We start from the raw sequence: 17,108 nt of genomic DNA, 5'->3' as shown, positions 1-17,108 counted from the left end.
TTTGATAATTTGTATGCGTGTCCACATTCGTCCATATGTTTTAGTTACATAAAAGGTTTATTGTACAGTACAGCAATCTTTGAGGGCTTCTCATGGCAGGGAATTAAACTCTTAAAGAGTTTAGAAAAATATATTTATACAATTGTTTTGTTGCGTTGTCACATTACTTCTGTGCATGTGTCGCGAAAAAAATGAACTTGTCTTTCTTCGCATTCATCCACCATTAAGTGTTTAAGCTATTAAAAGCTTAACGACGTTTCGCTGGGGGCAAGCTGAGCAAATAGTCGAGTGCCTTTTGGATTGCTGGTGGGATTGGTGGTGGTGTGGGCAGATGTTCGCCTTGTGGCTGGAAGCCATTCTCATCATCTGCAGCATAGTTGAGCGTAATTAGATTACCTTCGGGTGAGGTGTAACTGACAGAGCCGCGCGCAATAATCACATCGCTGGTATCTGGTGAGGTGGCCTTCTTAAGCGTACCAGTCTCCTCGCCTTTAATGCCATTAGCGGTTTCATAGCTGCAATGGGAAATTTGAGAATGTGGAGAGGGGTGCAAGAAAAAGAGAGAAATTATTTTTAAATTTAATTTATTTCCTCACTAATAAATAATTATTGATATGTGTATTTAATATTAGCCGATCTAAGTAGATAAATCGTTTTAGCTTTAAAAAAGCCTTTACACAAATGAACTCATTAATATTTATTTGATTTTACAAAAATATATAGCATTGACGTAGACGCATTGCAAACCCATTTCGTAATCATTTGAGTATGCCCAGAACAGGTAGTTGAAATGTTTGCTTGTTTATCTCTATTCCAGAAACACAAAATAACCATCACACTGCATTGCAAATGGAACAGGTATTTTTTGGAATTTCAAACTGATTTAATTAAATGAAATTAAATTTTGTCAACTTAAGTGCGGCGCAATAATAAATGAAATTTATAAATTAAAATAAAGAAATTTGCGGTATCGTCTGGTTGGCACCGTTAAGTGGCGACAAATAATCGTCGCGTAAGAGTTGCAAAAAATTTTACTGCCTAAATTTCATCGAAAAAGAATTTATGATTAAGTCATAAACCTAAATGAACAGTGGCTAAAGAAAGTCTCGAAGCAGCTGGAATGATTTGATATTAAAAGAAATTTTAAAACTTACAATCTCTTTTGCTGAGTTTTTAGATTTGGAATTTTTTCAATTACAGTTGCTTTTACTATTGAGTATCAATTCTGAATACTTGAAACATCTTAGCACAAGAATAGAATAGCAAAATAAGTTCAAAAAGTGGAAACATTTTGGGGAAGAAGAAATACATCATTTTCTCGGTAGATGGCTGTAGTGATTAATATCTCGTAAAGAATTGGTCAACCAATTCAAAGTGTATGCTCATTGTTAGGGTGACATTTGACACTAAAAAACTCTTTTGCTGTTTTTTGATTGTTCCATTCAGTTTTGAGAACAGGGTGTTAACAATGGAGGTCAACAAAAAAAAAAAATCGGTACACTTTACAGTTTTTCTTTTTTAAAGGCGAAGATGCAAGGCCGATGAAATTGTGAATGATGTTTATGGTGCTGATACTGTAACAGCTAATTACGTGAAATTTTGGTTTGCATTCCATTTAGGCACTTTTGAAGCTAAAGAAAATGTAGATAATACTGAAAATGTCGATAAAATCATAACTATAATCGAAGTTGATCGGTATGTCGTAGTCGTGCGGAAAAATAATGGATTAATTTTTCACCAAACTAATATTAGGTTTCAAAACTACTTACAAGAAAAATAATTGGAGGTAGGCCTCAAACAAAGCACAACTTAACAACACGAAGGATTTCCTGAAATTACCTCTCCAACCATATGAGAATTTTCAACAGATGCCGCTTCGGAGAGTGCTGCGGTTTTGTATTTTTATGGTAACGATTTTTTCTTTTTCGTTAAAAAAATAATGGGGGTATATTTGTTAACTAATGATTTTTTGAGCAATCTATATTAATAATAGTAAATGATAGGATAACAATGTCAGCCTTGAAATCCAACGTAGAATCTCTCTTGCCAACAAGTGCTACTTTGGACTAAGTAGGCAATTGAGCAGTAAAGTCCTCTCTCGACGAACAAAACTAACACTCTACAAGACTCTCATCATGCCCGTCCTAACGTATGGCGCAGAAGCTTGGACGATGACAACATCCGATGAAGCGACGCTTGGAGTGTTCGAGAGAAAGATTCTGCGTAAGATTTTTGGACCTTTGCACGTTGGCAACGGCGAATATCGCAGACGATGGAACGATGAGCTGTATGAGCTTTACGACGACATAGACATAGCGCAGCGAATAAAGATCCAGCGGCTTCGTTGGCTGGGTCATGTCGTCCGAATGGATACAAACGCTCCGGCTTTGAAAGTATTCGATGCGGTACCAGCTAGTGGTAGCAGAGGAAGAGGAAGGCCTCCTCTGCGTTGGAAAGATCAGGTGGAGAAGGACTTGGCTTCACTTGGTGTGTCCAATTGGCGCCGGTTAGCACGAGAAAGAAACGACTGGCGCGCTTTGTTAATCTCGGCCAAAATCGCGTAAGCGGTTATCGCGCCAATTAAGAAGAAATGATAGGATAACAATGAAAAATAGTAATAATTTGCTACACAAGCTTAACTTATATTTGAAATTTTCAGTTACGCGTTTTGCAATAAAATAATAATTTTTCATGAATTTACTTGCAAAAATATAGTTTTATTACTATATTTTTAGTGTTGAGATCATTTCACTTTGCGAAAACCATAACTTAAGAGAGAATAAGTGTTACCAACTAATAAAATATATGTTTCTAATGTTTCAAACTCCAGGAAGAGGAGCTCGGTAAATACCCAGCAAAGGGTGTAAGCGCCAATTATGTATGTATATATAATATTACAAACTTACAAGTTCAGACTAAATAGAATAAAACTTAGCTCAGTGGTTGGAACAAACGCTCAACTTATTGTATTTTTATGCACACGGAAGAAAACCGCCAACACCGTCAGCAAAAAAAAAACAATGGTCTAAAATCAATGCATTTATGAGCGACTTCAAACTTGCCGTTTGTTATACCAAAACCTTGCTTACTCGAAATTTTTCTTAAAATTCTGTTAAAAGGTTTGATATTTTCTTGTAATTTTTTTAACTCAAAACTTGTCAATAAGCCCCTGTGCTATAGTAATTGAATGCCCTGTACGTAGGACTGAAAAAAGGTCTCAAGTGGCCTGTGCTAATATCCAGACTCGATTCTCAGTGAAATTGACAAAATCATCCCTTTTTCTATGATGTTAATTGTTTACATTAGCTTATTTGCATTTTTGAAAACCTGACTATTTTTCTCTCACACCACACCTTACTGCATAGTTACGCTAATTTTTATACTTCAATCTGTGTAATTTTGTTTTCTTCATTCTTATTTCACTTTGGCTTAGGACTCTTTAAATATATTCGTAACTAAGGGAGCAATGAAGGAAGTGATAAAAATATATTTTTCTCATCCTGTCGTTCACAGGAATATAAATATGAAAATAAATAACCATTAAATAAACGGGGAAAATCAGTCTACTAGGCTAAGAGCCATGACGATGAGTTAAGCGATCAGCAAGTACCAACGCGAGATACATAAGTGCGGCGATAAGTGCCATAAGAGCTTTCTGGAAATCGTCTGGAAAAATGAGAGTATTGGACAAAGTGAGGCAACTTCTGAGGCCATATTTAGTTAGCGTAAAGTGATTTGGATAAATATCAAGTGACAACCTCTGACCGTCGCTGTGAAAGCGTTCATGGACTACGGGCCAGGTGATAAGAAGAAAACTCTTAAAAGGCAAAGTTCGATAGCTAAGGGGCGCCAAAGTGCATCAAAGAGCAACTGACTCAAAATTACATTTTCCGGTAGTGGCAGTGCCCCACAAGGAATGTTTGTTGTTATATACAACTTGAGTAGTATGTTTTTTGGTATGTTTCTGTATGTATGTATGTATTTTTTGTGAATACGAATTACTTTGATCGATACAGATTGCTTTGTTTTCATTTCATTTCATCAAGAGCTTAAAAATTGGCTTAATGCGTTCTTGTAATTAAAAATAAGCAATTTCTTTACTACGAATAAGTTATTCTATTGTATTTTGACTTAATTTTTCTATTTCATCTGCGCTTAGCTGGAACTAAGTAGTCGATATATTTAAAAACTGGTTAATGTGTTTTTAAAAAGCGATATATACAGTGAGATGTGCGGCACAGATCAACAGAACAAATTTTTAAAATTCAATTTGTAGTTATTTTGAAACAAGAATCTGACATTAAGAGTAAATAATTTTTCAACAAAGCCTGGCTGCGGAATACTATCATAAATAAAATATAATAAATATTTAAAAGCAAGTTGATTGGCTGACTATAGTGGCGAAACTTGTAAAATAGGTATAAATTTCCAATTTTATAGGTCAACTTGAAATCGCTGCTGTTTAAATACATATATACTTATATGTATGCATGTACACGTCTAATATTTATGCATAGGTATAAGAATCGAAAAGAATTTATGCTGTTGAATATTTCCATGACAGTTTATTTTCTTTCTTGACGTAAACGTCTTTTGGTGTACTGCTAACAATAACAGTTTCAAATCTATCATTCTAATATTTTCAATTGATAATGTTAGCGAAGTGATTACGTGTTTTCATAAAGGTTTCTGAACTTTTGATTTGAACTCTGAACATTTGAATTCGGAAAAACGATGGGCTAAAAATTTATGTTTATTAATTTTGGCAGCTTCATAAAAAACAAAAATTTTTTCGAGCAATTGTGTGGCATGTTGCGACTACTAAATCAAAAAGTGGGTACATAAAATGTGTATTAGATAAATCAGCGCTTCCGTAATGTAGTGAGAGTTAAAAACTAAAACTTGAAATTCTGCAAATTAGGTAAAATATTAATTAATTTGTATAGACATAGTTTAATTTTAATTTATTTAAGTTTGCGCAATAGTTGAGGATATAATAAAAGTTGAAATTTACAAAAAAAGGAATTTGGTCGAAAAAATTCTGAGAATGTTTCAAACTCTAATTTTTCTTTAACTCTTAATGATTTTTATACTGAAACGAACAGATTTTAAATATTATTGTGAAATATTCTTCTAAATTATTTGGTTAATTAATTAGTAGAAAAAAAAAACAAATTAACTGCGTCGTATTTTATATGAACTGCGCATTTTCTCTAAAGTATATAACGAATACTCGTCATTTTATTTACATATATAGAAACACCCAACTTCGGTAGAAAAAAAGTTGTCAAAAATCAATGCGATCTTGGAGTTGAGTTGTTTTTACTTTACCCGAGGTACGTTCTATTAGCCAACCCTCGAAAATGGGGATACAATTATGAAATTCATTGAAGCATCAATTCATAGCATCAATCGCTCAAATCAATAAACAATCTAAATTATCATGAGTCATGCCAGTATAATTGATTCTTTATCATAGAATTAATCAATTATCATTATACATAATTCGTCTATAGCCTAACTATGTTAATTGCAAAAATAGTTTTACTTCACTTGATATTAAAGTTAGTGATTGAAATCGCACATAAGACAGTTAGCTGGTTGGCCTGTAGTGTAACCCATTTACTGACTTGCTGCTTTGGGATGCCACGTGGGGAAAATTGCACCCTATCTTTTCTAAGACTAATTCGAGCATAAACTTTCACTATTTCAAATTTCTCAAATTTTGTCAAATTTTGCAGAATTATTTATCCAGAGCAGAAAGCTTAAAATGTTCTCATCTAGCTAGAGCAGGACACTGGTAAAATAGCTTCAAATTCGGCGCCTCCTCTTCTTCGTTTTGTAACTTCTACAAAAGTTGTTTTGTCTGCGCTCCTAGTGTAAAAGTATGCCTCCCTATAAGACAGTGTCCTATAGGGACAGACCTCATAGAAAAATAAGTAAAGTAAAAGAGGTTTCAAGTTTACAAGGCATTCCTATGTCAGCGATTATGTCCCTGTCAGAAACTGTGAACCGGGGTGCGCAAGTATATCAATTTTTCCATTTTCCTCAATGTCGCAATGGGCTGATACCCATACTATTAATGAATCACCCAGAAAAAGAGGTAGACGGTGTTTCTTCGCTATTCTGAAGGAGGTCGACGGTTTTGTGAGGGATTTGTTTCTGTTTGTCTATCAATGAATTTATTGTTATATCGTCGAGGTCTGATGAAAGCAAAGTAAGTTTCTAATAGAGGCTTCAACCATAAAGTCCATGCAAAAACTCAGCTTTCACTTCGCTGGAACGTAGGTATATTATGAACAGTGTGACGGGAGCTGCAGACGGTAATGACTAACTGTGGATTCCATGTAAATTCGGTCAACGCCATTTCTTGGGTGTAGCTTATGTTTGACCATCCTTTTACGGGTATTCAGTCAAATTATCGCGCTACTTGTGGCTTGTTTGATGCACATCTCTACCGGCATGCAATGCAATGTCGTATAAGTGTAGAACCTTCAATCCTGTGTTGACGTATAAGTCTTGATAAATTATAGTTATCCAAGAAAAAAACTTCGCAAGTGAATTTTACTTTTCACTTAAAAATGTTTAAATTTATGTTATTTAATTTAATTTTACCAATAATAAAATGCAATGATCTTATAGCAGTTTTCATAAACGACATATCGCGTGTGTGCTGTAAACCTCTCACGCCTAAGTAAAAATAAATGCACATTTTCGCCTTATAAGAAGCCCTTGATGTTGATTTTTCTCACAGCGGTAATTTCGGTATATTTATTTAAAATTTTTTTGTTTTGGATTACAACACTCTTCCAGCACACCAACTAAAAGAATTTAAATCAAAGTAGCCTTTCAAGTGATAAATTGCTTGTGATTTACTACAGTTGCAGGGCTGCGTGTGCTCTCTGTAGCAAGTTTGTTTCCCAACTCTTTTGGTTATGTTAAACTTTGCGCCGCAAAGTATGTTATCATTTTCTTAGTGGTTTCAGTACTCACTTATAATTATATGAACCATCCGGTTCAATATTCGACTCCTGACTAATAATGGCTATTGGTTCACCCTGCGCTTGTGGCGCGGCAAACACAGCAGACGCGGTGCAGGCGATGAGAAGTAATGCGATTTCCTGAAAAGAAAATGGAAATGATCTAAAATAATTGTAAATTAAAACTGTGTTAATAAGTAGTTGAATAAAAAAAGCTTTGGAGAAAAAAAAAAAAACAATAAAAGGTGTGGAAATAATGCATCAAAACATGAAGCACAGCAGTTTATGAGTTTATTATCTTAGAATTAAAACGTAGAAAGTAATTTGTCTTAATGTAAAAATAAATTTTTTGATTAGAATTAAAACTGCATATTTCTTCTGACGAAAATAAGACATGTATACCTGAAATCACCTAAGTATTTACGCATTTAAATGCATATGGCTGAATTTCAGGCCTGCGCCTGTTCTGTTCAGTAAAATATCAAAGTTTGTTTACCAAAAAACTGAGATTGTGTTCGTGATACACGAAAAAAATTAGCACAACCTTTCCTCCTCATGTTCTTTCTTTGCCGTCTGAACAACGACTGATTGGACGAGTGTGTGAATACGTGTGAAATGTGACCAAACCTGGTAATATGCCATCTTTGCTTACTTCTAAAAATGTAATATTTTCAAATGGCTTCTCTAATTCTTCTAGGGCTAGTGAATAACGCCGTTTGACTGCAGAGGTCATATCGTAGTGTATATGCAATGCTTTTTTTTGCAAACTATTTCCAAGTACTTCCAAAATACTTAACTAGGATAGTTACAAATGTTTCAAAGCTTATTACGATATTACTAGGATATTAAGGGCTGACGAAAAAGGAATGACGACCTATATCAGACTGGCTTCCGATTCAACTATGTTTATGGAGTCCACAATCGTCCCACCCAAACACCCAAAGATACGTTCGCATAAATGTTGTATCTGCCGATTAGACGCATTTCATGGTTGTTTTGAAATTGACTTCACTTGGAAATTCTTTATGGGTAGAAAAACGTTTGGAAATCGTTGAAATTTGTTTTAAGAAATATGGTTCAATTCGCCACAAGTCATTGTTGAAATGTATTATTACTTAACATTTAAACGCTTTGCGAGCCACTAGAATCAGTCTTTTTCGTGCAACAAATATCAGAAATTAGTGCTCCATGCAGGAGATGCCCCGCAACGTGAGATACAATTAATTTACTGAACGAAATATTTGATCAGTGATTAATTTCATGAAATTGACCTGTTAACTGAAACCTCTATTGTGCGAGATGGCTTTTCTGCATAAATCGGGATACAATTACACTATTTTGATCGTTTTTTGCCCAGAAAAAAAAAAATACAAACAAATTTAAGTCAAACGTACACGTAACAATTGCTTCTGATGTTCCCAAAAAATCATAAATTTGTCATTCTCTTCAAGTGAGAGATGATAAAAAATTAATCCTGATATTATAAATCATACTAATATTTGTAAGGCAAACCTATACTTCTGCACTGGATTAAGTAGTTTAAACCTATACGCGTGAACGCCAAACAAGACGCTGGGCGATTGCCTTTTATTTCAACACGATCGATACCTCAGTATACTCGTATACTATGGCTGTGTTAAAGCCTTAATGAAATTGGAATACAAAATTTGAATAATTGGTATTTTTTGGTGGATTTGGTTACTTATGTTGGTAACTCCTCATACTTTTTGCAGGCAACAAATACAACACACAATCTAGTGCCGTCACAAACCATGATAACTAAAGATTCCATATTGCACTTGGGAAAGAGAGAAAGATATTTTTGCCCGCATACAAAAAATTCTGGCAAAAACTAATCAGCTGCGACAAATGTAAACAATGTAAATGTAACTACATAAAATTTCCTACTCGGTCATTTTGCTCCACTATTTGTTCATATGGCGTTGGTCTCGAATGTAGTATTTTTGTCTAGAAACAAATAATTAATATTATTTTGATATTTTAAAAGTATTATTTTGATATTTTAAAAGTAAATCACTTCCATATAATTAACTTTTTTCTCCACATCACATATGCACATATCCGTTCACACTAATAATTGCACTTGCCATCCTTCAACGCGATGGCATAACCCATCATAGGCAATCATTACACAATCATCACCAGTTCAATAGTTAATCAATAGTTGTTTTCTATACTTCTATCAATTGTATTTGACTAGTTGCTTTCGTAATGTAGTTGCAATCTCGCAAACATTGATTTATTTTAACTGCCAACACCAACCAACAATTACAACTACTCAAATTGCCATTGACTTGACAGCTGACTGCTATGCCCGGCAACACCTTTATTTATGAGCAATATTTGTTGCTCGCTTATTTGCGCATGTAGTGAAGTACAGCGAAGTACTTGAAATGAGTGTGAGTATGTACTTACGAGTTATATTTGTTTTTGATTTCTGTGTTTTCGCACACATTAAACACACCGAGGCTGCTGTCAGCGTTCGTCGGCGCACATCAACAATGCGCCTAATGTGCTTAATTATCGCAATTTGTCTGAGGCTGCAGTTGTTAGAATTGGTATTGTTGTTTTAGGTGAATTTGTGAAAGACTTAGAAGTATGAGTGTATATTATATATATATGGGATATGCGGTACTGCATGAGAGTACTCAAGAAACAGCCGCTGCAAATATTTTTGCATTTTTAATTATGAGTAAACCTATGAATGTATATTTTGCGTTTTTCAAGATATTTAGTCATTGTTCACTTTCGGCTTAGTGCTCATTCACACTTTATGTACTTGTACATTGCAATAGAAAATCTCTTGTAATGATTGCCAAAGAAGTGTTAATTTTTGATTTTACGCTTGTTTGTTTGCAAATTTTCCAATACTTTGTCAGCTTTTGTTCTTGTACAATCTTGCTCACAATGTTCTTGCAAATTAAATTATGTCGTAATCCTCATATGTAAATAACTGCATAAATTAAATGTTAAGCAAGCGGTCGTCGCGTGTTTCCTACGCCGTGCTGACACTGGAATTTAATTAAATATTTGCGCAGAAATAGTTGACGAGTATTGTTATTGTTGTTTTTGGGCTGTGCCCATAAAAAAGTTCAGCATATGTGATGGTCTAAAGCAATGAGGAGCAACGCCTTGAAGCTATACATATCCACATACAAACACAAGCAAAGGTTAACTTTTAGGTAGTTTTTTCGAAGAAAGAAAAAATAAATAGATTTTTTTGAAACTGCAAGGCAACGTGTCTGGGTTGATATTTCACGAATGATCACATACCTACATGTACAGCATGGCCTGTTATATACATTTAAAGTGCTAAGTATTGGTTTGGTTTATTCTGACACACTCTTGCAGCAACAACTGTGCCATCCTCCCTCGTTTGGCTACTCAAGCAGCTGCCTCAGTCTCTGTCTCTGTGGGTCGCCAAACACTCCAAACACTCAGCTAGTCAGCCAGACACGGTGTGTTGACTTATGCCATAGGTGCTGTTGCAATTATTGTTTATTTGTTTTTTCTGCTATTTTTAGCAGTAGATTGTGACAAAATTTCCGTGGCAACCACTTTGCTACACTGCAGCCCATCAGTCGCTATGGTAGTTTATATAGCCTCGGCAGCATTTGACCTTTTCACATGCCAGAGTGGCATGGCATGGCTCGGCGATTGCTGGTTTGCTTGGCTGACACCAAATCGTCTATGCGCCTAACGCTCCTTAAACGTTGCAAATCAGATAATTGAACAACATTTAATTGTTGTCGTAATGTGATGAGCGTGTCTACTGCACACCCTCTACCGAGGCTGTTGCTGCTGCCGCAGCAGGGAGGAAGACGCCCATCACCGGCCATTATCTAAGCTTGCCTTAAGCTTGAGTCAGGCGTCTGTGGTTAATTTTACTGATTTCATTTTAATTGCCATGACTTCAGTTTACTTAAAGTTTTATGTGTCTTTAAAGCTACACTTCCTTGCTACAAATTTACTTGTGACTTGCAGCGGACATCTTCAATTGCCCCTCTGAGTATTCGCCTCAGTCAGCCATAAGACGGAGTGGCTATAAATTTTAATTGTTCATATGCTTAGCTCATACGTTTTATTATTGTCTGCTTATAATATTTTCTTAAGTTCAACGTCTATTTTTTACGCTGTCTTTGGTTTTCTGTTATGTTTTTAGCGGCTGTGCGCGTTAGTCACATATTTTGCGCCATTTATCGAACAATTGAATAGCTTTTTTATATTTGTATAAAAACCAATGCTATGAAGTTGGCCGGTATCGTTGTAACAATAACTGTTTATGCAACTTTGAATAAAGTTTAAAATTTGCAGAAAGTTAAAGCCGTTAAAATGTTGGTAAGGAGTTTTTTATTGTATTTAAATGCCTTTCTACTGAAATCCCAGCTTTGCTTACCTTCAAGGTTTATCTTCCTGGATAGTAGTTGGTTTTACAAAAGTTTTGAATATACAAACAAACTTGCATTAACTTAAGCTATAAAATATTGAACGTTTTGAGCATGAAAATTTAGAAAATTGTATAATAAATGAGTTTGCTTTTAGAAAAAAAAAACACTGAATTGCATTTGTTGGCAGACTGTTTTATGGTGACTTGTTATTACATAAATTTTTTATGACATAATTTGACACGAAATTGCAATATGTTAAAATTTTGCTATTACTTACAATTGAAATTACCCAAAATGAGACATTCTAGGAGGATTATAAGTGAAGTTTTGCTTTTACGGGTAGGCCATATAGCGTTTGCTTTTTGAACCACCTAGTTTTTTGAGAATGGTAACACAAATGACATGTCAAATGTGTTCATAATTTACTTAAAGCTTTTACGATATGGGACGCTTATGCTTGAACAAAATTGGGAAATATTGAAAACCTATTTCCAAAGTGGTGAGCCTTCTTCTTCTTCCGCGGTTACAGTAAATGGCGAGCGTTACCGTGACAGGCTCAACGAGTTTTTGTTTCCAAAAATTGAAGAGGATGACATGGACGACATTTGGTTTCAACAGGACGGTGCAACTTGTCACACTGCCAAAGTTACACTCGAACTTTTGGCTGCCGTTTTTGAATTCCGATATCAATTGGCCGCCTCGGAGGTGTGATTTAAGCCCCTTGGACTATTTTTTGTGGGGAGCCGTTAAGGACAAATGCTATGCGAAGCATCCAGAGACGATTGATGCTTTAAAACACGAAATCGAAGTTGCCATTCATGAAATTGGAGCCCAAACAATCGAAAACGTGCTTAAAAATTGGGTTGATCGAATGGCCTACTGTAAAGCCAGTCGTGGCAGTCATTTGAACGATATTATTTTTCATTCATAAATGACAATGTTTAATCTTCAAAATAAAAAAAAAAGTATGAAAAAATATTTATTAGTTTTTTTTATAGCGGATTCAAAAAGGAAATTTTACATGGCCCACCCCATATGTCCAGTTTATGTGATACCCGTTAAGAGAGACTTCACAAAGCAGAAGAAAAAAATCTTTGTGATGCAATAATGAAAAATTTTTTAGGCTCTGGAGAACCAATTTGTTGGTCAACTGATAAGATGAAGCATTCTGATTTGATCGAATTTTATGTAATGAAAGATATTAAACGTGAACACTTGGAAATAACCCTAAGTTTGGACTTCCATCTGACCATTATCCAATATTATTGAGCTATTAAATCAGTCAGATCTGTTAAAAGTGGATACGGACGAAAAATTTTAAAAATATATTGCATAACTATTAACTACTAGAGCTACAACCTATTCACTATGGACGGCATGCGAAAAAATCGACCAACCTCCTCTAAGGACAAGGACAAACTCTTGGCCGAAACTCCAGCAGAAAAAGCAAAACTACCCGCTGATCATTAAAAAAAATTGCAATTCAACATAATAGCCAAACTATTGATAACTCTGAAATTCATGGTCACTTCACTAACAAGAAAGTAGGGCATAAGAGTCTGACAATAAACAATTTCACAAATTCCGATAGACACCAAAGCACGATACCTTGGCATGACTTCTCTGGAAAGAACGTATCATGTTGAAAAGAAATAAGGTAAAAAAGATTCCGGAAACTACATTGCGTACTTGGCAGGCATTATTGAATAAAGTTCTTATATACAAAACTGTGATGGTGCCAATCTGGGCACACTTCATAGAAATCTTGGGAACTGCAAGTAAAACTAACATCCACATTATTCAACGACTACAATCGAAAATAATGAGAACCATTAACCGATGCTCCTTGGTGCGCCCCAATTGAAGATATACATCTCATATCGATACAGTATCGTATCGTTTAACGAATCATTCGAATACTGACACGCGACATCACCCACTAATAGAAAGCACAAACTCCCAGCGTCTCAAACGACCAATACGAATTCAGCTGATAACTAGAAAAATTTCAAGTTATTTACATACATTTGCAAGCCCAAACAAATATAGATGTATATATACATAGTTGGACACCTTTTTTGGGTGTTTGGTCGAGCTCCTCCTCCTATTTTTGACGCGCGGATGTTGTTCCACAAATGGAGAGACCTACAGTTTTAAACCGACTCCGAATGGTAAATGTTTTCATGGCAGAAATACATTCAGAGGTTTGCCATTCCCGGCCGAAAACTTCTAGCACATTGAATCATACAAATACAAAAAAAGTGACTTTAACTAACTGAACCGGTAAAAAACTCCCAATCTTAAAGTACACTTTAACTTTTTTGTTTTCTTAATCGCTTGACAAAGTCAAATTTGCTTAGATAAGAGAATTCGCTTTTCGATCAACTATTTTCAAGCCATGTGGTTTTGTTGTATTTGTATCGCCTCAATTAATTTATCTTTACTTAAACTCAACAACGAATTGTAAGTAGAGGAGAAAATTATGAAGAGAACAAAAAATGTGTTAATTGGCATAATAAAGTTAGAAGCTCAGAGTGTAAAAGAATTACATTTAAAATAAAATTTTGGACTTGGAGTAAAGAAATTTCGCAACATTTTTTTTTATCATTAAAATATTTAAGGTGCAAATTTGGAGGTTTATTTATTTAAAAGTAATCTTTAGTTGACAGGCGTAGAACTATAATTTATTTTTTACTCACTTTTTTAAAAGTCTAATTGAGATTGGAAAGATCGGTTCGGTGAATACTGTGTACGAAAGTATTAAATCAAAATCGGTTACGGTTGCTTCTACTCTGACTTCTATTTCTTTGACTTCTATTTCTTTAACAGGCATTCGACTATCAAGTAAACAATTTATACTTATAAAGAAATCTCGAGGTACTCTCAACAAATCACATAGGAGCCTAAGATTGCGTGCGATACGACTGTCAGCGACGCGAATATAATTTATCAACTTTCTTAACCATCCAAACTCTAAATAATATTAGAGGGAATGTAAAAAATTTATTAAAATTGGTTGATGTGTTGAATTCAAATCTATGACCAAACTTGACAAACTCGAAATTGAGCATCCGATATGGCACAAATGTTTTTAAAATTCGTTACTTCTCATCGAAACTGTACACTTTGCAAATCTAAAGATTGTTAATTACAGGGTTAAATTCGGATTTTCAATATCCGAAATTGTGAGACAATTTTTTTAAATTAATTGAACTGGCTACAAGAACGCTAAAAAGGTGCTGTTACGGTTGATATTTACGAATACGAAGTCATATTGGAAATTTCAAATGATGGACTCGAAATTATGGATTAAGAGACTCTAAGGAAAAAGTCATTAAATTTAAATGTAAAATTCTATTTGTTTGGGACTACCCATTTTTATCTATATTTGGTACTATTTACAAATTTAGAATAAATAACTACTGCCTATTTAGCACATGGCTCTAGTTTTACTGCATTCACCTCTTTTTAAGTTAGTACTAACCTAACAGCTGTTAAAATTTCATCATATTCTATTCATTGGTTCGTGAGTTACTGTGCTAAGAGTGACTCTACTTTTGTTATTTTGAAAACAATCGATCAAAAAGAATTTCGTGTTTCAATTTTATATTGCTTATTCTTGGGTTGTTATGCGGACTCCGCTCCATCACAAACAGCAATAAAATGATGGTTTGCTGACTTCAAACGTGGTCGTAGAAACATCAGAAAAATCTACAAAATCGTTTTTGAAAAGTGAAGATGCCTGAGCTGACATCGTAAAGATATAAAAGCACGTGTAAGCTTGGAAAAAGGTAAATCGTTTTACAAAAGTGGTTTTGAAATATTAGAGCGGCGCTGAAATGATTGCGATGTTCTTGATGGAAATTACGTTGGAATAAAGCTAATTTTGAACAACAAAAAAACGTGGTTTCTTGCTTAAGGCCGGGACTTTTCAGCTCATGTGTTATTTATGTATACTTATTTTTTCGTGCGTTTCTGTTCAATTTTAGAATTTTAGAACACATCATGTTAAACGGTTTAATGAAAATATATAACTTTGTGGAGTACAAACCTTTTGGAAACATTATTGCAACAAGACTAATAAAAATTTTGTTTGAGCTGTAAAAGCGTCAAATGCAAATTTGCATAATAAAGCAATTAAATTGTAAAACATTTTTATGTTAACTTTGCAATGCCCTCAATTATGTAAATATGTACGGGCACTTACAAATATATTACTTTTTAATGGAAAGATTTACAACTTAATAATTACCGCTTTGCGAAAAATGGCTTGAGACAAGTTGGCAAAAATATGAAAAAAGGTTAAACTGCTGTTATATTAATGTTTTGTACATAATTGCAGATACATATATATATATATATTTGATCCTCCAACTCCTAGTTGGAGCATAGAGCGCGGGCTGCAGAGAGTTACTAAAATTGTAAGGAATATCTATTATTTATTTGCAGTGAAACACTAGAGTGACCAAATTTATTATTGAATTTTTATAAGCTACCTTTCTCTTCAAAATTTCCAACTGACAATTTGATTATAAATGTTAATGGAGCATTTCTCTAATAAAAACACCCGGGCGGTTCTCGTTATCTGTTCGCAAAACTTTTTAATGAAGCTCACATAGCACATACAAATTTTGCGGTAGATACCTTCATTTCGATTAACATACTTGCCAACTATCGCATCCTCTTTAATTTTAGAGAATGTTGACCTTATTTTCAGTATTGCGCCATTTTGAACAAAAAACTTTTTTTTACAAAGTGTCTCATATAAGACTAATATTTTAGAAGATTTTAAGATAACGGAAATAATATTTGCATTTTGCTTGTTTTGACGGTGTTTTACCTTCTCAGTAATCAAAAAATGGCACAGCTCTAGGCGAATAATTTGGACAAAGCTAAACAAATTTATGAATATCTCACTGTTATGTTATTGTACTACAATTTGTTGTACTGCCTGTCTACTCAACTGCAATCACTGTGGACGTGAGACGTTGATGAAAAGCAGATTTTTCTTAATAGTGGTGTGAAAAACCATCTGACGCTTGGAAGCGGCACAAACCTTTCAAGTCCCTTCAAGCATCATGCGAAGGATGCACATTTTTATATTTATATGCTTGCATCTTTGGTGCCTCATAACATGATCACTCAATTGAGAATCCTGTTTGTATCTACAACCACTCATTTTCTAACTTTTTAAGTGCCATTGCTTTCAAGCGAAAAAAGCTCTTCTTCAGAGGATTATTTAAATATTGAATGCTTGCCTGTCGATATTTACCGTCACATTTCGCAATATTTTATATGTACACTTGATAACAATTTTCATAATTAGTCTTTGAAAGATAATATGAAATATTATTGAATTTTCACTTACAATTTTCATTTTTTTCACAATTTTATTCACACTTGAACACAGTAAAAGATATCCTTCGGCCTTCTATTTGCTAAAGCTTGTATTCTAACGGTGCAAGAACCCTGCTTTGGGTTGTGGTTAATTGCACAAAAGTTTTGTTAATGATCTCGTAGCCAACTAGTGGCGATATTTATATGCGCAAAAGATGAGATGCAACTGGGATGAGCTAAGTTGAGCTGAGATCAGTTAAAGTTAAGTGAGCTAGACTCACATAGATGAGCTGGACAGTATGAAGTTGAGAGGTAAGAAGTAAACTGCAACAGCGCTACTATAACAATCTTCACAATGCCAATGCAAGCAACAACAATTACT

The 17,108-nt window shown here is 34.4% G+C and overlaps 1 protein-coding gene across 1 annotated transcript; it reads right to left on the bottom strand.

Moving 5' to 3' along the window:
- On the bottom strand, positions 1-16,903 carry LOC129245174 (endocuticle structural glycoprotein ABD-4). The gene is made up of 3 exons (XM_054883195.1): positions 16,758-16,903; positions 6,994-7,121; positions 1-515 (listed from the first exon to the last, which is right to left on the bottom strand). The coding sequence occupies exons 1-3, from the start codon at positions 16,764-16,766 to the stop codon at positions 248-250; spliced, it is 405 nt and encodes a 134-aa protein (XP_054739170.1). The 5' UTR covers positions 16,767-16,903; the 3' UTR covers positions 1-247.
- Positions 16,904-17,108: the final 205 nt, after the last annotated feature.

This window comes from Anastrepha obliqua, chromosome 4 (genome assembly GCF_027943255.1).
Source record: "Anastrepha obliqua isolate idAnaObli1 chromosome 4, idAnaObli1_1.0, whole genome shotgun sequence".
Classification (NCBI taxonomy): Eukaryota; Metazoa; Arthropoda; class Insecta; order Diptera; family Tephritidae; genus Anastrepha; species Anastrepha obliqua.
The sequence above is the reverse complement of the archived record's forward strand: the minus strand, read 5'-3'. Positions and strand labels throughout refer to the sequence as shown.